General features: G+C 56.5%; 1 protein-coding gene across 2 annotated transcripts in view; it reads right to left on the reverse strand.

Annotated features, from left to right (window-relative positions):
* The window catches only part of GRK5 (G protein-coupled receptor kinase 5), a 209,264-nt gene that overhangs the window by 14,070 nt on the left and 174,414 nt on the right, over positions 1-20,780 (reverse strand). For both annotated transcript variants that reach the window (XM_004751835.3, XM_004751834.3), the window contains 6 exons: positions 14,710-14,810; positions 12,941-13,033; positions 7,921-7,984; positions 6,840-6,980; positions 4,151-4,341; positions 1,719-1,756 (listed from right to left, as the gene is read on the reverse strand). In XM_004751835.3, the coding sequence (XP_004751892.1) occupies positions 1,719-1,756; positions 4,151-4,341; positions 6,840-6,980; positions 7,921-7,984; positions 12,941-13,033; positions 14,710-14,810 (628 nt within the window). The remainder of the gene's footprint in view (positions 1-1,718; positions 1,757-4,150; positions 4,342-6,839; positions 6,981-7,920; positions 7,985-12,940; positions 13,034-14,709; positions 14,811-20,780) is intronic.

Raw genomic sequence — 20,780 nt, forward strand, 5'->3', positions numbered from 1 at the left:
CACACACCTGCCGTGTGCCCCTGGGCAAGGCTCACGGACTCTTGAGTTTTTATCTGTCTGCAAGGAGGGGCATCACCATCAGCCCCTCGGGGTGACCACAGGCCCCTGGGCGAATCCAGGCATCAGAGCACGTGGGTCAGGAAGAAAACATAAACTAGGAAAGGATGGCTGGACTTGGCTGGACAATGGCCAACGCCCTCATAAAATGCCCTCGTGGGCTTTTGGGAAGGCTGAGATCACCAAGTGTAACACACCTTGGCCTCATTCTGGGATTGCTTCGTGGGGAAAATGGGAGATTTTCCTGAAATTTTACGATTTGCCTAAGAGGAAAAATTACAAAGCAGTTTGGGAGGCAACTCCCTGTCCTGTCCTGTTGATCTTTGGAGAAACAGAGTGAAGTCGTCCGGGCCTTGGGAAGACTGAGAGATGGAACAGAGTCGGGGACTGACGCCCACAGGCTGAGACGACACAGTGCTGGGACAGAGCTCGGTCTCGCTGTTGTGTCTTGTTCGGCGACCCACCCAGGCCAGGTCATGGCCACGTCTGCCCCCTCTTCCTTGTCTATGCCTGCCAGGACCCCACAGCCTGGACCCCGGCAAGGCCGAACATCAAGGACCCTCCCCACCAGGCCAGAGCTGTGTGGATTCCCTGGCTTGGCAGCCTCCAACAGACGGTGGCGGGGGGAGAAGAGAACACACAGGTTCCAGCCATTGGGCTGCAGACCGGGTTCTGAGACAGGGCACGGTTCTGACACCAGCAGGGAACACGAACCCCAGTGTGCACGGGGCTCATCCAAGGCAGGCCCGGGGCCCTCTGCCCCGTCCTCCACATGGCAGCACCACACTCAGACCTCCCGCCAGGTCACCCACGACCTGCCTCCCTTCCTCCCTCCCCTCTGCCTGGGGCTGCCTGGTGTCCGGGGTAGCTATGGGGGGAGGCCCTGGTTTCTGGTCTCAGGTCCCTACTGATACTGCTGGGTGACCTTGGCAGGCTGGCTCCTCTAAGCTTTAATCTTGTCATTTGTCAAAGGGGCCCAGGGATGCTGGCCCTGCCCCCTCTGCAGACAGGGGAAGATCGAGTCCGGTAACAGGTGTGAACACTATTTCCCTGCTGTGCAAGGTTGAAAAGCTGTGAGGGGTTACTGTAGCTGCTCTGGTTACCAGTGGGTGTGTACATGTGTGCGCACACACACGCACACACAAGCAAAAAAGCAATGGTCATGCACAAATAATACTGAACATGTCTGGAGCGGGTTGTAGCTGGTGAAAGTTTCCCTTCAAGTCATCCTGGAGCCACACTGCCGCCCCCACCCTCTGAAGCGGGCAGAGCAGGGCCCACTGCTTCCAGTTCACAGGCGAGGAAGACAGGGTGCAGGGAAGTCGTGTAGAGTTAAGTACTTGCCCAGGATCTCTGAAATTCCAGACCCCTCCATCAGTGCTCTCTTTCTCCCTGTCTCTCTCCTCCTCTCTTTTGGCCAAGCCATGCTACTTCTTCAAAAAGGAGGAGCTTTTTCTGTGCCCCTGCCTTCCTCATGCTCCCAGGAGTGGGGGAAAGGGGTGGGTACTCCCTCCTCCCCCGACTTGCCCACTGTCCTCCCACAGTCCCAGGGCTGTGCCTCTGAGAGGCTCTGCCGGAAGGCCTGCTGTTGCCTTTGGGTTGTGATGCTTATCTTGACTACACAGCAGGAAAGGGGTCTCTCAAGTTGCTCCCCAACTTACCATAATCATCGAGCAGGATATTTTCAGGTTTCAAATCTCTGAAAGGGAAAGATGGCAAGCGTGTGAGTGTGGGCATTCTGAGCAGCAGGACATGGCCACCTGGGTTGGCCTCTTTTCCTGTCTCCTTCCTATCTCTTGTCTCATGCTGTCTGGTCTCTCTCCGGATCCAGACAATCCTGGACTAACTTCCCTCCTCCCACTATCTAGAACAAATGCCGCTGTTGCCAGGCATCTTCTCGACCCTGGCGATGACTGAGAAGGGGTTAGGCAAAGGCCTGCCCTGGCTCCCATCTGCATACTGATGGCCCCAGGGCAGAGTGTGGTTCTGGCTGGCATGGTGAGAGACCCCTCCAGGGCTGGGATCACCTGGAGGTCTCAGGATGCCCTGGGATGAAGGCAGAGCAGGGCCTGGGAGTTAGTGAAGAGAATTTACTGAGAAGACTGGACCAGCTGCAGATCTGGGGCAGAGAATTGTCCAGGAGGGACCCCTTCTGGGAAGGAGACACCTGGAGCCTGGTACATCTCCCAGTCCAGCAGTGACACAAGCCTGGGAGAAAGCACAGCAGCAAGGCACAGCTGGAGGTGGGCCCCTATCCTTCTGTCCCTGCTGTCTCTTCTCTTTGATGACCTCATCACTGTTCATAAGACTGTGCGCCCCTCCTCCACGGAGGGTGGGAGGCAGCAGAAGTGTCTGGTTTTACTAGTTTTACTAGCAGGTCCTCTCTGTGGGTAAAAGAACAGTCAGTGGGATAGCGTGTGCAACTCAGTTAGCCATTAGCATCTGGATTGAGGATGCAATTCTCAACCAACAGGCTTTGCTTATTTAACTGATGGCAGCTGTCCTCATGGGGAATGGTTACTGTGTTCAAATCCAGTGGGGCAGCCTCACTAGGTGATAATGGGTTTGTACATAGTTATTCATTACAAAATACTTCGCCCCTGTTATTTAATTGGCATTCTGTTGATGTGCTAACAATTCCAAATAAGGGCAAGAGCCGTCACCTCAGCAAGCCAGCAGCCACAGGGTTGGAAAGATAGCTAGCCGGCTAGTGGGCATGGGCCAGAACCCAAACCTGCGGAGAGCCCGCGGCAGGCAGCGGAGGCCAGGGAGGCGCTGTGGTTCTCTTCTTCACGAGAACAAGAACTAGAAGTTGGAGGCCCGCCTTTCTTTTTGTTTTAAGTGAAAAGCAATCAAGTGGGGAGTTCTTTTTTCAGCCCATAGGGAATTTTTTCTCTTCTCACTTGAATGAAAACAGAGCAAGAGCCTAAATGGAGAGATGGTGGGGGTGGTGCGTGGGGGAGAGCCAGTCATCAAGACCGTTCCTTCTTGTTTTCAAAACTGTCTTGGACTTCCCAAGATCATCTTTGCCAAGAGCTCTGCAGCAAAGGTCTTCACGTTGGGGTGTGCGTGCCCGCTGGGTCTGCGGGAACCATCCAGAGGGCTTCCGTGTGCTGCCATTTTCAAGAATCCCGAAAGAAGAAAATTCAAGAATCTTCTGCCTTTCTAGATCCTCACGACACGAAAGCCCTGTCCCGGCATTCCCTGCGATCTCCCCTCCCAGTTGTCCTTTCTCCGTGGCACAGACGCCAAGTGACAGAAGAAAAGCAGGGTCCTTCCCGCTCTGTGACCTTGGTGTCCGGCTCCATGGTGTGAAATCCCCCAGGATCCCAATTAGAAAAGGGTTCTACTGATAACCATTACAGCGGCAACTCAGCGGACGTTATTTTAACACTTAGAGCCTGTGGTCAAAGGAAATTAAAAAAAAAAAAAAAATCTTATCCATCCCCGTATCGCAGGGCTGCGCGCTGATCAATGACAGACTCTGGGGGAAAATGACATTATAATAACATTCTGTGAGGATGGAAAAAAGGATGATAGGGAATCCCTTGCCTTTGAAGAATTTTCACGCATTTTTAAAATGCATAATGGTGGAAATCACTTTGCCAGAGCGATCAGATTCTACTGAATACCTTTAAAAGTGTGATGGAACTGTTCAGTTTCAGAATACTAGCCCCTATTTTAACAGATAATAAACTATTTCAGATGTTTCCGTAATGTATAAGGGCACACAGATATTCAAATTTTCTGGAGAGGGGCAGTGAGAAAAGGCTGAAGACCACTACTCGTGGAATCCATCCGGCGGGACGGAGAGGGACCGATGTCGTTCTGCGGCCTGCGCGTGTGCTGCTCCCACCACGGTCTTTCTGGAGCAGGCTCCCTGCGCTTCCCGCGCGCTGGGCCGGAAGGGACACGGGGTTTGGCCCGACTCACCCATTCTGGGGGAACATCGCCTCCTACACTTGGCCCCCAAGCAGTCCAGGGTGTGAGTCTCTATGGCAATGGCCAGGCCCCGAGTCCCAGGGCAGGGTGCCCGCCTGACCGAGGATGGGGTGGGTCCCCGGTGGCAGGACCGGACGGGGAGCCGGCTCACCTGTACACCGTGTTCTCCCGGTGGAGGTCTTCCAAGCCGCAGAGGATCTCTGCCGCGTAAAACAAGGCCCGCTCCTCCTCGAAGCCAGGGTTACCCATGTTGTAGATGTGGAACTTGAGGTCACCCCCGTTCATGATGGTTAGGACCAAGCACAGCGCGTCCTTGGTCTCGTAGGCATAGGCAAGGTTGACCTGGGAGCACAAGACAGCACGAAGGTGAGGTCCCAGCGACTGCCACCCACTTCCGCTCGTCCTCCTCAGGGTCTGTGAAGCCGGGGCGGGGGATGGGGGGAAGGGTGAGCGGGGTCCTCAGCAGCTCCATGCCACTGCCCCGCACCCCGCCAGCCTCATGGCGCCCCTGCCCACTGCCCCTCTTGCCCGAAGCAGGACACACGTCCGGATACTGTGGTTCCAGGTGAGGAGACAAAGTGTGGAGCGCAGGCTGGTACTCTGCCCTTTCAGAAAGCCTGACGGGATGGGGTCTGTGTGTTTACACAGACAAAAAAGCCTTCATGTGTCATTCAGTGAAGACTGGGTGGCCCTGCTGGCCATCCAAGAAAAGCAGGGCCCAGGTGCCTTTTGGGCTGGGGTCTCATTACCATAGGGACGCTGGGAGTGGGCTCGAGAGGTGGCCAGAGGGACTCTGTGAAGGGGAACACAGTTCGGCAAAGTCTGCCTCCGCCTGCAGGACACATCTGGTCCAAGGGACCATTAACAGGAAGCACTTAGTTCCCTGCTGATGGAGACCAGCTCAAGGATGCACGGAGGACCATGGGGTTGTGGGAGACACAGCAGGGCTGGGTCCGGGGTAAGGTCCGCTGGTGGTACTTGTCCTTCTCCACATCGGGAGCCAATCCAAATGAAAGCTGGCCACTATGGACCAGGCTGGGCACAAGCAGGGCCATAACACTTGGAGGCAAAGGCCAGGAACAATGGCAGTTATTTCTGAGGAAAGGACAGAACGGGCGCTGAGCAGGAGGCCTCTGGGGACGGTGCTCAGCGCCAGCTGCCAGGCCGGCCCGCCCTCCCACACCTGCCCACAGAGACCAAGGAGGGGCTCCTGGAGGGCGCTGGGTGAACTCCCTGCTGGGGGCAGTGGACGGGGCCCAGTCGAGGGTGGTCCAGGCCCTCGAAGATGTGCCACCCCGTTTATCAGGCAGACCACCCTCTTCCCCTCTGAGTAGCACCCACTGTCACCAACCCCGGTGAGAGCCGGCGCTGCCCCTTCCTGCAATGATGAGGGCTCCACGGGCAGCATCGAGGGGGTGACCTGTGGTCCCCACTGAAAGGGGCTGGCAGCACAGAGGGAGGCTGGGGGCTGGGGGCCACCCGAGAGGAGGCCCGGGGATGCACGCTCCTGTCGGCTTTGAGCGGTGCCTTAGAAAACCACCCCCTCTGGGGAATGACAAAAACATTAGGCTGCCAGCACCTCCTGCTCTCACACAGCTGGTGGGCGTTCGACCGGCACGACACTGACGACACTGACGGAGAGCCATTCGGGAACTGCTACCAAATGGAAAGGCACACGGCCTCTGATGCCACAGTTCCTCCACCAGGAACCCATCCTACAGACACGCTCCTGGACGTGCACCAAAGGGACGTTCAAGGCTGGACACGGCAGCCTCATTGGCAGTGTGACCTGCGCGCGGGGGTCCGTGGGGACCTGTTGTGCAGACGACGGGTTATCTCCATGCTGCATGGCAGGGAGGGGGGTGCACAGCATCAAAAACAGAGCTATGGCTGTAGGTCTGGCCACAGGAAAGGACCTCGATTCAAGAGGAGAGCATTGCAGCTTAGGGCGTCTGGTAGGACTCCACCGGCTAAAAACATCAGAAAGCCTCTTCGTGAATCCCCCAGGCTCGGACGGTTACCCGAAGAGGGAGGCTTTTGTTTGTATCTCAGACCTCTCTGTGCTGTGGGGGTTTCACCCTGTACGTGTTTTTTTATAGTGACATGTGGCAGGGGGACTGAGAGTGACCAAACACCCACATGCTCTTCCACATTTCCCTGCAGCTGGCCGGGCGCTGGCAGTGACTAGTTCTGGCCCACGGGCTGTGGGCGGGGTGAGGAATGTCCCGGCGGCTGAGGCAGCGAGGGTCCCTGGGCAAACCCGCCAGCGCACACTTGTAAGACTCTAGGTGGGCCAGCCGTAAGGTAGAGAAGGGCGGCTAGATGTGGCTGGGCTCTGTGTGCGTGACAACGGTCCTTCTCGTGTCCAGCTACTTGGCACTGGGGGCTGGTGTGTTACCGCAGCAGAGCCCGGCCAAGACATGGTAACAAAATGAACGCAAACTAGACGGCACTCCTGCAGGATATCGACACTCGGGTCTCCCCGATGGGGAAACCAGCCTACGGGGGTCTGTGGGAACACAGCTCCTTGGCTGGGCCCGGGGCGGGCTGCTTTTTCCACTGAGGAGTTTACAAGGTGGTTCTGGAGAACAGAGGCCTTGGTCCCACACACAGAGGGTAGCCAGGCCAGTTTGAGTGACTGGAGCAAGTCAGCCACGGTTGGCCACGGGGAGCCTCGTGATGGAGGGAAGGCCTGGTCGCCTTTCCGCTGCTTCACTCTCCCACGGCGGTCCACTTCCCTACAGGCTGGGGACCTGCCACTCTGGAGGACCCCCTCTTCCCAAGGGATGGGAGCCCTGGTCACTAGAAGGGGGGCCTGGCGCTGGGCCCTGGACACTCACCACGAAGCGGCTGTTGACCCTCTCTAGGATCTGCTTCTCGTTGAGTGCCATGGACTCCCCCTTCCTTTTCTTGATCCTCTTCTTCTCCAAGCGCTTGCAGGCATACATCTTCCCCGTGGCCCGAACCTGGCAGGCACAGACCTGAGGTGCAAGAGAGAAGCCAAGGGTATGGAACAGGTGAAGGCCAACCCCAGGCTCCTCCAAGGCCGGGATGCTGGGTGGGTAGGGCTGGGAACTGATGTGCCAGAAGCCTGGCCTGAGCGTGCTCCCAGTCACAGGACCCAAGGATGCCTGGCCTTGGGCCCACGGCTGCGCCGGGCCCTGCCCTCAAGCACTGGCTTCAGTGCCTGTTGGTTCCCTCCCTCTAGCCTTCGGGGAATCCGAGCTTTTCAAGGTGCACAACCAAACATTCATGCCGCTGTTTACATAACTGGCCAAAGCCTAAAGTGCTGTCCCTCTCTCAGAGGCAACTAGAGTTTCTCTGTCCCAAGCTTCCACCCAGATGTGGCCATTGCTAACTGGGGACTTCACAGCACCAGCTGCTGGGAAGAGAGGCTTATTTGGGTGTGAGACCTCTAACAACCCTGACTTTATAATTCAGTGGAATAGGAGCCAAGCCATTTAGGTTCTTGTCTTCTTGGTTCCCCCCCTTTTTTGGTTGTGTGACCTTGGCTGGGTCATCAACCATTCTGACCCTCAGTTTTCCTCATCTCTAAAATGGGCATACCAAGGCTTGCCTCACAGACTGGGGCGATCAGATGAAGGGCAACAGCATATTAATGGCAGCATGGGGCCAAGATTCTGGGGCCCCTCATGCCCTCATTCCTCCGTCCAAAGACAGCCAAGAACGCTCACTTCTCCCTCCAGATGCCAGCCCTGAGGCTGGCTCCAAGCGCACTTCCACCCTACGGGCCCTGTGGCCAGCCGCCTTTCCCACCCCTGCAGCATCTCCTGTTCCCGGGCCCACGCCTCACCTTCCTCCCCGCCAGGGGGCGCAGGACACCTTAAGCCCATCCAGAAGGGACAGAAACAGGGACAAGAGTAGGGGAACTTCCCACTGAAGACGCGGATGTTCACTCACCTCCCCAAAGCCCCCTTTGCCCAGTACTCGGTACTGCCTGAAGGTGTTTTTGGTTACTGGTTGCCTGAAAAAAAGCAAGAATCCAACACTGGTCTCATGGTGCTGAGATGCAGAAGATGCAGAATCCACAAGAAACAGACGACTGCATCCCTGCGTGCCCTCCGGATCATCGCTGCAGACGGGTCCCTCGAGGACTTGTTCTGGGGCTGGGAGTTCAAATCCCAGGCCACCTGCCCTTGGCCCCCTGCGGCTTGGGACCCAAGCAATCCTCGCTCCCTCGCTTGCTTGGAGGGAAGAGCAGAGGCGTGAAGGGGCTGCTTGACGCACTTTCTGTGGGGCTCCCTCTCTCTCCAAATGAAAATGCGGTGGCGAAGCTCAGAAAGCAGCTGCGCTCTCCGCAGGGAGAAGGGAGGGCGCCAGGAGCCGCACAGTTCGGTGTGCCAGGGAGGACACAATAGCCCTCCCCACACCTGCACATCTGGTCCACCTGCCCACCTCTTGGCCCCAGGGGGAAAGGGTGCTGGTCACCTTTAACTGCAGGTCTCCAGCCCTGCCTCCACCAAGGGCCCCTTCATCACAATTCCCCCACAGCTCTGCAACACTAGAAGCTCCGATCTGCCCAAAGCACTATTTACGAAGTAATCATTGCTTTGTATCTCCTCACCCCCATTTTGTTAAAAAGATTTTATTTATTTGACAGACAGAGATCACAAGTAGGCAGAGAGGCAGGCAGAGAGAGAGAGAGAGAGAGAGAGGAGGAAGCAGGCTCCCTGCTGAGCAGAGAGCCCTATGCGGGACTTGATCCCAGAACCCTGGGATCATGACCTGAGCCGAAGGCAGAGGCTTAACCCACTGAGCCACCCAGGAGCCCCACTGGCCCCCGTTTTAATTAGCTAAAAGCCATTTATGTCTAATCTGATCCTGGGGCAAGGGTGGGACCTCATGGAGTGAACAAACAGTCCTCTAAGATCACCTTGAAGAACTCCAGGGTGCAGACAGTCTGGGCTTGGTCATCACTGGCCTGTTTGGCTGAAAATAGTCAGCTGCCCCCAACCCAGCTTTTCTGAGGTATAACTGACAAATGGTACCCAACTGCTGCTTTGATACAGGGACACACTGTGAAAGGATCACCGCAATCAAGCTAACTGTCACCTCCCATGGCTACCATGTTCCCTCTTCCCCTCTCACTGGTAAGAACACTTAAGATCTCCTGTCTTAGCTGACTTCGAGGTACAGGACCATGAACTAGAGTCACGTCACTGTACGTCAGCTCTCCAGAGCTTATCCGTCCCCCGAACTGAAACCTTGCATCCCTCGACCTCCATCCCCCATGACCTCCCCTCACCAACCCGGGCCGCTGGCGTCACCAGCCACTCTCTGCTCCTAGGACTGGGACATTATCCGAGATTCCACATCTAAGTGAGACATGCAGGATCTGTCCGTGTCTGGTTTATGTCACTTAGCAGAACGTCCTCCAGGTTTCTCAATGTTATCACAAATGGCAGGATTTCCTTCTTTTTTCAGGCTCAGTAATATTCCATTGCATGTATCTACCACGTTTTCCCTCCCACGCTCACTGCAGCATTACTCACAAGGGCTAAGAGATGGAAACAACCCAAGTGTCCTTAGACCATGAACCGATAAAGAACAATCCACTTTTAGGAGGTCAAACTTAGCTCTTGGACCTCCAGGACTATTTCTGAGCATCCCCCAACCCCACCGTAGAGGCTGGACCAGGGCACACTCTGGAGTATGCCTGAGCTGCCCCATATAAGTGAGTCAGCTTGAGAAAGACCGGGGAGCCTCTGGTCACCCAGCAGCTCCTGAATGAACCCTCTGTTGCAACCCTTCTTGCCACCGGGTCCCAAAGGTCCTCACGCCACACCTCTCACAGGACAGCCCCAAAACCCCCGCCCCCTAGTGGTTCTCTCTGGAAGGCCTGTCTGGAGCTCATGAACCCTGACTCTCTCTTCTGTTTCTTTGTGGGGGAGGGGGGTTCGACACACGGATTACGTCCCCCCTGGGAGCACAGGGCCTCCCCCCAGTGGACTCTCCACGGCTCCGGGTCCTCCTGCTCGCGAGCGGCCCGCGACAGCAAAGCCTCCATGCGGCTGCGTGGGCCATGCGGCCCTGGGCAGCGTCCCTACAGCCGCCCTCGAAACCACATGAAGGCGCCCGGGCCTAACAGTTTACGATACATGAAGAACAAACAGTCGGTCGGCGTTACCACAGAGCTCCTCTGCGAGGGGAAATGAGTGTAATACAGTCTCCGAGGAATTTCTTGGTTAACCTTGGGAGGGAGAAAATCCCTTTAATATTTCAACAGTACAGCACGAACAGGCCATGATCTTGTTAGCAAAAAAAAAAAAAAAAAAGAAAGAAAGGAAAAAAAAAAGGAAAGGGAGGAAGTGGGGTGCTGTCAGTCATTTAGGGGCATTTCTCGGCCAGGCTCCTGCCCTAGTGGCTTCAACAACTTAATGTCCACAAAAGGGCCTAACTTCTTCACAGTTAACACAGATTTAAAAAGCCTGTTTCTCCATTTCAAGTGGCCAGGAGAGACAAGTAAAATCAAAGCCAATGGCCACATTCTACTGAACAGATGCTGGGTGGAGTAAGAGGGAAGGACTTGATCAAACGGCCTTGGCTTCAGGTTCCAGCCTTGCCAGGCCCTTGCTGTGTGACCCAGGACTGATCGATCAACCTCTCTGAGCCTTGGATCTTCAGTCAAATGACTCTGAAAAGGCATCTGTATCCCAGGGCTCTTTGTAAGCTGCTGTGTGAGTCCGGTATCATTACTAGAACTCTAGGAACAAGGGCCCCGGTGGCTCGGTCGGTTCAGTGTCTGCCTTCGGCTCAGGTCATGGTCCCAAGGTCCTGGGATCAAGCCCTGCGTTGGGCTCCCTGCTCAGTGCGGAGCCTACTTCTCTCTTCCTCTGTTGCTCCCCCTGCTTGTGTGCACTCGTGTGCTGTCAAATAAATAAAATCTTTAAAAAAAAAAAAAGAACTCTAGGGACAAAGGACACCTCCCTTCCGGAGTCTTTAGGGTAACAGTCCCCACTGCGTGAGGCACGTCGCACAGGCACGGTGTCTTCCACACAACTCCATCAGGAGGTGGGACGGCCCCCCCTGTGCAGCTGAGAATGTTTAGGCTCTGAGAGGGGACATGAGTTGCCCAAGGTCATGACGGTAAGGGAGGCTCTGGGGCTGGGATCCCAGGAAGCCTGCTGCAGAGCCCACATCCGGTGTCTCAAGCCCGCACTGCCGCCCCAGGAAGGTGGGCAGAGGTGGGGGTGTGTGGCACACAGCCTTGGCTTGGGATTGGGGGGCAGGGGGTGGCAAATACATCCCCACCACACTGTCCTGGGATCATTAGGAACACAAGGGCCAGCCGTTCCTTCCCATACCAGACACTTGAGGGTGACAGACACAGTGGCACTGATGATCTCACTGACAACCACAACTGTATCCTGCCTTTGACTCCCGGGCCCAGACAGCTGACCTCTGCTGAACACCTGCCTTATTGTAGGAATGGACCACGCTTACCTCAGCTCGTCCGCACCCAGGCCTACAAAGGCACGCACTGTTATGATCCCCATCTCACAGATAAGAAAACTGAAGTGGGGAGGGGTGAGCAGCCCTTGCTGAGGTCCCTGCAAAGGTAGAGCCAGGACGCAGACCCAAGCTGTGGACCCCAGGGCCCTCCCAGGATGTCTGCCCTGACCCTCACTTCCTTGGCTCTCCTGGAGCCACTGTATGCACGTGCAAGGGGGCCAGTGGCAGCTAGTGGCTCACAGAGAAGACTGACCCCTGCTCAACTGTCATTCCCACCAGTCGGGGTGGTCAGAAATGAACCCTCCGTGGTACAGAGGTGGGTGTTTCCCTCTGGGCTTCCTGAAGTGGGCAGGGGAGAGCCATGGATGGGCTCTTCGGGCAACTTGTCCTACAGCTTCCTGTGCATCTGCAGGGCACTCAGCCAGCAGAGGTGGGGACAGGCAGAAGCAAAGTGGCTCCTGGCTCTCTGCCCAGAGGGTGCCCAGATGCCTGTGGGGGAAGGCCTCAGGCACACGGACCCCTGGGCTGTGGAAGGGGCTGCTCCTGCCCTTGTCTAGCAGCGCAGCCCAGCACGGATTTAACGCAGGCAATGCCCTGTTCTGCCAATTCTGAACAGTGTGGTGGGCAGAGCCCTGTGCTGGGGTCCTGGGCCGGGGCCTCCTGCACCGCCGGCCTGCTGTGTGACCAGCCCACACCCTCTCTGCGGCTCTCCTTCCTCTTCAGTCACACGGAGGCCGAGTCACCGCCATGTCTGTGAGAGCACTTTGCAGAGAAAAGGCAGTAAACAAAACAGGAAAAGATGCTCAGTTTTATCCATTATTAGAGATGAGAAGATAAACAAGAAGGAAAGCTGCTGCTCACACGCCGGCCAGGAAAGCACGGGAACAGAGTGGGTGAGGCTGAGGGGAAGCAGGCACCCAGACACTGGCGGGACTGGAAACGGGGGGCCGCCGTCTGAGAGGGTAGCTTCGCGGTCCACTTTGGCCAAAACCCTTCTGTGGGGATTTCTATGGATTTCTTCATGTACTTCTGAAAGCACATGAAGATGTATCTACAAAGCTATTCATTATTTAGGGAAGATTGTACACAAAACTGAGAGCAACCTCTATGTCCATCAACAGGGGACTGAGCTAAACTCGTTCATGAGTCACTCTGCGACTCACTCAGAGAATACAGCAGCTCTTTATCTGCAGACAGAGAGAAGATTCCCCAAACCAGTGAACCAAACAAGTAAGGGTAAGTACATATATATTTATGAGTGTGAGTGCGCGTGTACCCTTTAATAAGCACAGAACATTTCTAGAAGAGCCAAGAACTTAATCAACAGGAGGATGGCTAATTTTACTTGGACCATGGAGCCACGGAGGCAGCTGATTTTTCTGGGCTCTCAGCTGGAAAGCCCATGGCCCACCCCTCCCACGCGCATGCGGGTACACGCCTGCAGATGGGGTGTGCCGGGGGCACTCACCTTTCCAACCACTTCCACTGTAGAAAGCGATCAAAGTACATGCTGTCCAGATACTCATGGAAGGGCTCCCCCTTCAGGTAGTCGTGGACAGACCTGGCTCGGAGGGAAGAAATGAACATTTTACAATCCTGGCCTGAAGCTGACGGGCCAAGCCATGTATTCGTATCCGCAGGGGAACACCTTGCCTCAGAGGCCCGTCTTCCTACCAGAGTGACCGCCTGACCCCGTGGGCACTTACTGGGGCCCCGCCACGGCATGGCTCTAGGCGCGGGCTAGAGCTGTGAGCGTGAGGTTGGTGTTGTACGTGGGACAACCGTCAGAGAGAGGCCCACAGAAGCATGTTATCATGACGGAGAGTTAAGTGAGGCCCCTGGGGGGCTCGGGTAGCGCTCCCTTTCTCATGAAGGGACTCTTGAGCTGCTGTGAGGACAGAAGAATACTTAAGCGGGTGCAGGGGAGTGTGTGTGCAGGGGTGGGCAGAGTAGGGATGCAGCGTCTGGAGGGCCCAGGCTCTGGATTTGGTCCAGGACCAGAGAAGCCCCTGGGAGCTTTCCATCGCCACAGCAGAGTTCACCAGTCGCCTGCTGTGGGCCAGGCCCCGGAAGCTGGCTGTGGTTAGGGGCAGATGGGCTTCTTTCCTTTGAAAAGCCATGACGCTGACCAACGCAGCCCAGGCACTTAGGACGTGTGGGTGGGGGCGGGGAGCCGTAGGCACAGTGGGGGCCATGTTGGACCCTGTCTCCTGCCAAACATGAGGGCGGGGCCAGTGTAGGGGACCGGGATGTCCATTTCCCTCAGGACCACAAGACAGCCCAGCGGCTTCACCTGCTGTCAGATCTGACCCTCAGCCAGCTCCAAGAGGACAGCAACCAGGTTTATTTCTGCTCGTGTGTTGTGGTGGGGGGTTCTCTCCTCGGCACCTAACAGGGCTGGGCGCCAAGCTGGCCCTCCCTCAAAGTCCGTTCTCAGCATGGGCTCCAGCTCTGCCCGCAGGGCCCAGGGCCACTGGTTTTCATGTCCTCCGTGCCTGGATGTCAAGCCCGATGGAAGCCAGGCCGGGGTTCTCGCTCACCACGGCAGGTGAAGCACCTGTCACAGCGCCAGGCACACAGCAAGCTCCCCACTGTCTGTGGGGCAAAGGCTGAACGGGGGCGCACAGCAAGCCGTGCGGGGCGATCAGGCTGAGGAAGGGGTCTGGCGTGCAGGCACGTGTCAGCTTATGAGGCAGGGCACCTGGGTGGGCTCAGGCATATGCGTGTATCTACTGGCTCGCGCCTTCACAGTATGTGTGCAAGGGACAGGTCAGGGCTTCCCTGGTGTCTGGCCAGCAGCACACCCACCGACTTGTCTCCTATTCCATCAGGATGGCCGTATGGCCTGCAGACAAGGTAACGGGGTGCGGCTAAGGTGGCCTCCAGCCCCCTTCCTGCAGCAGCGCTACGTGGCTCCGGCTGCTGGCAGCAGTGGGGTGTGGGCGCCGGGAAGGACTCCCAAACCACCCAGACGGGGTCAAGTTTTTGCACATTCCTCTGTCTCAACAGCCTGGAGAGCCACTTGCTTTCAACGCCCTTTGAGGCAGATGTTTTGTTTGGACTTGGCCCTTTGGTATCTCTTCCGATGGTAAGAAGTATACAAACAGCTGCGCGGCTTGGCTGGGGCCCCGGGCATGGCAGACCTGCCCCGGGGCCGGTGCTCCAGGTGGACAGTAGGGGTAGCCCCTCTCCAGGGCCGCGTGGAGGCCCGGCCTGGGCAAGGAAGGGAGCACTTACTGTGCGCAGGCAGAGAAGAGTTCCTTGGAGGGCCTCTGTAGGAGCTTCTCCTCTGTCTGGGAAACCAGGTCCCGGCCAACCTGGGCAATGCAAACTGGGGACTGGAGGAAGAGAAGAGGACATGTCCGTGAGGGGCAGGCGCGGGCTCCTCCCCCCTCCTGCCCACTCCGGGCCCTGAGCCACATGCCGCATTGCGGGGCACGCAAAGGTGGCTGGGGTGAAAGGCGGTGAACGAGCCTAGACTTAAGGCCAGGTTTCTGGCTCTGCCACTTTGAGTCTGTGTGACCTCGTGGAGGTCGCTAGGTTCCTCTGAGCCTTGTGGCCCTCATCTGTGGCACACTGAGAATGATGTCCCTGTGTCCTTGGCTTGACCCAAATGAGATGCATGTATGGAACTGTCCCGCATGGGCGAGTTGGTCAGTCAGCCCCTGGCAGCTTGTAGATGCCCTTTCCCAGGCTGGGCCTGTCTGCACAGAGGGCAAGCCTCAAAGTCCTGCACGAGAGGGTCTGAAATGGGTGGAAAGGCCAGCAAAAGCACAGCTCAGCAGCAGGGGCGGGGGGGCTGCACTCCGTGGGCACAGCTTTGATAGACTGCCCTGGGTGGTGGTGGCTCCCGTTCCTCCCTCCCTAAAACCCCATATGAGCAAGACTGTAGAAAAGATGCTCAAGGTTGCAGAAGGAGACCCCCAACCAAGAAACTGAAAGCCCGAGCACTGGGGTCACTGTGCGTCTCCATCTCTGCCTCTGTTACACGCAGAAGCTTCTGCGGAGATGGTTGGCTGCTGGGGTGGGGAGGCTGCTTCTAAGATTTGGGGAACTTTCTAGGGAACCTGGCAGCAGAATGTCTTGGAGTAACGCTGGGCTCTTTGAGAGCAATCAAATCCTAACACAAACCCAGAGGCCATGGGCAAATTTGCACCATGAGAGCCGATGGCCGGGCAACCTCGGTTTGAAGGGCCCATGCCAGCCACAGAACGGAGTCCATGGTATCCATGGTACGTAGGGTAAGGAGCCACCTGAAGCTGTGCGTGGTGCCAGGATGTGACCCGAATCTGGGAGGAGTCAGCAAAGACCAAACACACATGCTGGGCGGGGAAGTCATGGGGAGAAACCCCCAGTTCTTGGACCTCAGAAGAGGCAGCTGGGTCGCCCACCTGTACGCACCCCGCTGCACCCGTTTTGCCATCAGACGCCGCCCTGGGAAGACCCGCCCTTACCCAGAGTGGACCGAACCTGGCATCATGCACGTTGCAGGGGTGTTAAAAGGTGAAGCCAGTGTGGCCCTGACTGAGCACTTTTTTTCCAGGAAGATGGGAAAGAAATCAGGTAATACCCTCATGGGAATCTCTCTTGCCTCTGCAGGCTGCATGTGGTCATGTATAAAGGGGCCCACTGACAGACTATTTTTTTTAAACCAGCAAACTTCTTTTTTCCTCCTCCAAATGGACTTTATCTATAGACCCACTATTTCAAACCAACAGGTAGCCCAGGTTTGCCTCTGCCGAAGGCCAGCTGTGGTCCGGCACTGCGAGAAACACAGATGCGCTATGTCATCTAACCTTCGTATAATGTTCACTTCACAGACGGGGAAACGGAGGTCCAAAAATTTCAGCCATTGGATACCAGGTCACCCAGCCAAGGAGTGGCAGACAGGGGACAGGACAGAGGTTGGGAGGGTGGGTCTGGAGGGAGTCTGGCTGAAGACGGTGGGGCGTCTGGGCCCCCTGTGCCCCTCTCACCCATTCCCCAGCTCCCAGGAGCCCCTCAGGCCTCAAGGTGGGCAGGGCACTGTGCAGCCCTCCAGCAGAGGCAGGAAGAACTGAAACGGAAGACAACGTGGCTCAACGCCATGAGCCCCCCGCGCTCAGAGAGGGAGAGCATTACCAGGCAGGGTCATCCGGGAAAGGCTTCGTGGAGGACAGGATCAGAGCAAAGCGGAATCTGGGCTCAGACTTCCACCCCTCCTGGGCCTTCCCACGGAGGACCGTACTCTGCTTCCTCCCCAGCCAATGGGAGGGGCAGCCCAGGGTCTGGGGGGGGGGATCCAGCCGTGTGCATGGAGTCCCATTGCTCTCATTCTCCGCGGTGGGTTGGCGGGAGGGCTCTGGGGATGCTGACCACGGTAAAAGCCCTAATAGGACTTAATGAGTGGGTAGTAGTGCATTTGGTTTGACGACCATGGGTTTAAATCAGTCCCTGGCTCAACATGAAGAGATGAAGCGATTCCAAGCAAACCCCCTTTCAAGTGACTCCAGAGAGTAGCGTCTCTGCCAGTAAGGGAATAAGAAGCTGTCGGCCTGTTTAAGTTAGGAACTGTAACCCGAACTTGCCAGGGGGGTGAGAGGAGCAGCTGCCCAAGGGGACATTTCCACGGGACATTTGTGATTTGCATCGACGGAACTGTGGGCATGCTGGAAGGTATTGGTCTTTTCCCTCCAAGTCAGAGAAGTCAGTTTCCAAGGGAGGCCCATGAAGGCGACTCTCCCTAGCCCCAGTCTAGCACCTCATGGAAGATAAAGTGCCCCTAGACACTCAGCGTGCTCTGGGGTCTGAGCAGCCGCAGCCGCTGCACACCATGCCTGTGGCTTGAACGCAGAATTCCAGTTTCAGATCTCATTCCAGGAAGCTAATCTCTTCTGGTCCCAGGAGGCCTGTGAGGTGGGCTAGGGAAGGGAGGGGCAACCTTGGGGCCAGGTGGGCTCTGAACAGGACTGTCACGTGAGAGGGCTCAGGAATGCCAGGAGAACTGTGGTTCGCTCTGCGGCTCTTTCTAGCAGGAACTGTCCCTCTGGGGGGAAGCTGAGGGTCAGGGTGGGGAGAAGGTTGGGGACTGTCCTCCTCCATGCTAAAAACATACCCCTAATTTCTAATCAAACAGAAAAAGCCCTAAGGCCCTTAGATATTGGCAGGGCTGAACGTGGCCAGGAGAACAAGTCTTGGTGGAGGTCTCTGCAACAAGTTGCCCTGGGGTCTGGGAACCAATTAGGTCAGCAGTATTTTGAAGTGACACTTTATTTCTTTGGTCACCAGATGGTCTCAAGCAGCTCCAGCCATCAGGCCTTGACTTTTAATACCACAGTGTGAATTTAGGCACCAAGTTTCCTCCGAAATGTGTGGAATTAGCTCTTGGTGGTACTGCTTCTGAGGACAGGAAGAAGAAATTGGGGACAGGGTTTCTCTGCTGGAGGCCATCACAAATGGCCTCCTGATGGTCTGGGGCACGGAAGCTCAGCAGCTGGCCAGCCTCCGTGAGATCATATGCCCAGCCCAGCCCGAAAGTCCACTCTGATGACAGGATGACCCCCAGCTGCTCTTAAGGATTGCTCCGTGGCCAACTTCCAGGACAGCCCGACGCGTCTTGGGGACGTGGCTGTGCTTTCTGGGGGCCGCTGTCTCCCCTTCTGGCCAGACTGACAAGAAAGAACCCCGCTTCCCTGAGGAGCTGTTGGCTGCAGGGAGCGTCTGTCGAGCCCCTGAAATCACACCCGGAGCAAGCGAACCTGCACCCTGCTCCCTTCTTTGGCTAAGGCTCCTCTCCACTGCTTTCCCCCCAAAGTTGCTGGGGAACAGAGGGGGCAGTAACTCTCGGGGGTGCTTTGTCCACTCTGAGTCTGTGCCTTGGTACTCAACCAGGAAGCAGGTGATGACCCGCCGCACCCGAGGCTCTGCCCTGAGGGTGATCCAATGGCTTCACTGACTTCACCACCAGAGACAGGAAGCCCCAGGGTGGCCATAGCCCAGGCCCAGCTCGGCCTCCACCGCCCGGCAGCACGCCCACAAGGTGGCGCTATGGAGCCCCTCACAGCGCTTCTTGCGCACACTCCCCACAGGCGGCCCAGCCTCCGGGGCCCGGCAGTAGGGAAGCCAGATGGCACACCTGAAATAATCACCAAGTGATTCATCTCAGACCTGGGAGCGTGACCTTTGCAGTAACAGTTGAGGGGGAAAATGAGAAATCGGCCTGGGAGGGAGCCCTCGGGAGGGAAGGCGAGCGCGGGACCTTGAGGGATTGACACAGGTGGAGGAGGCCAGCACGGCACGGCAAAGGCCAGGAGGCTGGAGAAAGCGGGGAGGGGCTGCGCACAGAGAGGAGGACTCATCTAGAAGATGGTAAACAAGCAGCCGACACGGGTGCTGCCATCTCTGTGTGGCTGGTTCTCATGGACCTCTGCATCGTTTTAGCCCAAGGGTGGCATCGAGAGGGCGATGCTGGTCTGGTCCCCTGGGCACTGCTGTCTCCCTCTGCACTGGGACGACGGGCAGTAGGCAGGGACGTCATTTCCTGCCTGAGTGAGGAACCCCACATGTCTGAAAACCTTGCTGCTGAAACATCTGCTGGCTTCAAAGTGTCTGGCTTAAAGACGTCAGGCTGGGGAGGGGATCCGCTGTATGTGGCTGGTGTCTCTAGAGTCACCCGGGGATGGAGGCATGGCTGGGCTGTGAAAGGCTCTTCAGAACCACCTCCCACACCTCTTTAGTAGTCGTCAGTAATCCCGAAGCAAGTGCCCGTGGGGTCACCCTCAGAACATTCTGGAAACACATTCCCTACACTTGTTCACAGATTCAGGACCCAAGGTGGAGCAGGAGGAAGAGATCACAGAGGGCTCAGCTGGTTCCAGTCACTCATGGCACAGATGGGTTACCTGAGACAAAGGACCAAGAAGGGAAGGGACCCCTCCAAGGTCACACTGTGGCCCATGGTGCAGTGAGGATTAACACCTGGAGAGGGTCCATGGCAGGGCTGAGCAGATCTGAGCTGCCATGGCCCTGAACCAGGTGTCCTGGGCCAGCTCTAGGGGAAGGACATGGCTTTGGTCTCGTGGGTCCCACTCAAATCCAGCTTGTGCCCACCTCACAGACAGGACATGCACACACAGCAAGCCTCACCCTCGTATCTCTCTCACCCACCGCTCCCCTCTGTCCCCCCCTCACCGCCCTGCATTCAAGGATTCTCTTCTCTCATCTGCTGCCACTTCCTCTTGCAGTGACACAATGGCCGCCAAGGGAATGTTTCCGCACCACACAGCACAGATGGTCTCCACTCCAAAGGACAGAGCCCACTGCCCTCTTGACCCTGGCCCCAAATGCCCTTCTCAATCTGTTTTTCCTTCCAGCCTTCTGCTCATGGACATTCACCCCACACTCGTCTCTTCCTGGGAAGCTCTAGCTCTCTAGCTGCTGGACCTTTGCTTGTTCCCTTGGAAGAAGCCCTTCCTGCCCCATCAGGGCATGTCCAAATTCCACCCAGTCTCCATGACCCACTTCTAATACAACCTCACCCAAGCTGATTTTCTGAGCAGGCAAGACCTTCCACCCAGTCCCGCCTCCCCGTGCAAGTGTCACTGACACCATCACTGACGTCTCTTGAGTATCTACTGTATGTTAAGTCCTAGAAGCTTTACGTGGGGTTATCTTTTTTGACCCTCTCAAGTAAGTTTTAACCATTACAATCTCCATTTTAGAGATGCAGAAATAGGCTCAGAGAAGTTAAGTAACTTGCCCAAGCTCACGCAGCTAGCACGGGAGCAAAGACAGGATTCAAACCCAGGTAATCGAGTCAGAGAGCCTTATCACTAGGCACCACCATGTTCTCCAAGAACGTCACCATCCTTCTCAGATCTTGTGAGGTTGGGACTTTGGTCTTGGAGGCCCATGGGGGCTGGAGGATAAGACGAAATGGACTCTGTGTGTTCGGTCAGGTAAACGCTATTTGTATAGTGGTGTTAGACGTACCACACGCACACACGCACACACACACGCAGGCTAATGGCCAACATATGCTTCGCTTCACCATATGAAAACATCCCTCCGAAGAGCTCCGTGCTCATTAGCCACGGTTGCATCAGTGAACAAAAGGTCAGCCCAGGAGACTGTCCGCTCTATCTCCAGACGCAAGCACTTAGGGCTTAATGATGTGTATATTTTCATATGTGGGCAGCTGACATTCCCCATGTAAACTATTTGCAATTTCCCAATGTGGACAGACTCCGCTTTCAGGAAAAGCTGAGCGGGATAGGGGGATCTGGAGGGCCCCCTGCCTTCCAAAAAGGGCTGCTTAGAGGTTCGCCTGT

The sequence above is a fragment of the Mustela putorius genome, unplaced genomic scaffold (assembly GCF_011764305.1).
Source record: "Mustela putorius furo isolate JIRA1106 unplaced genomic scaffold, ASM1176430v1.1 tig00003909_pilon_pilon_pilon, whole genome shotgun sequence".
Classification (NCBI taxonomy): domain Eukaryota; kingdom Metazoa; phylum Chordata; class Mammalia; order Carnivora; family Mustelidae; genus Mustela; species Mustela putorius.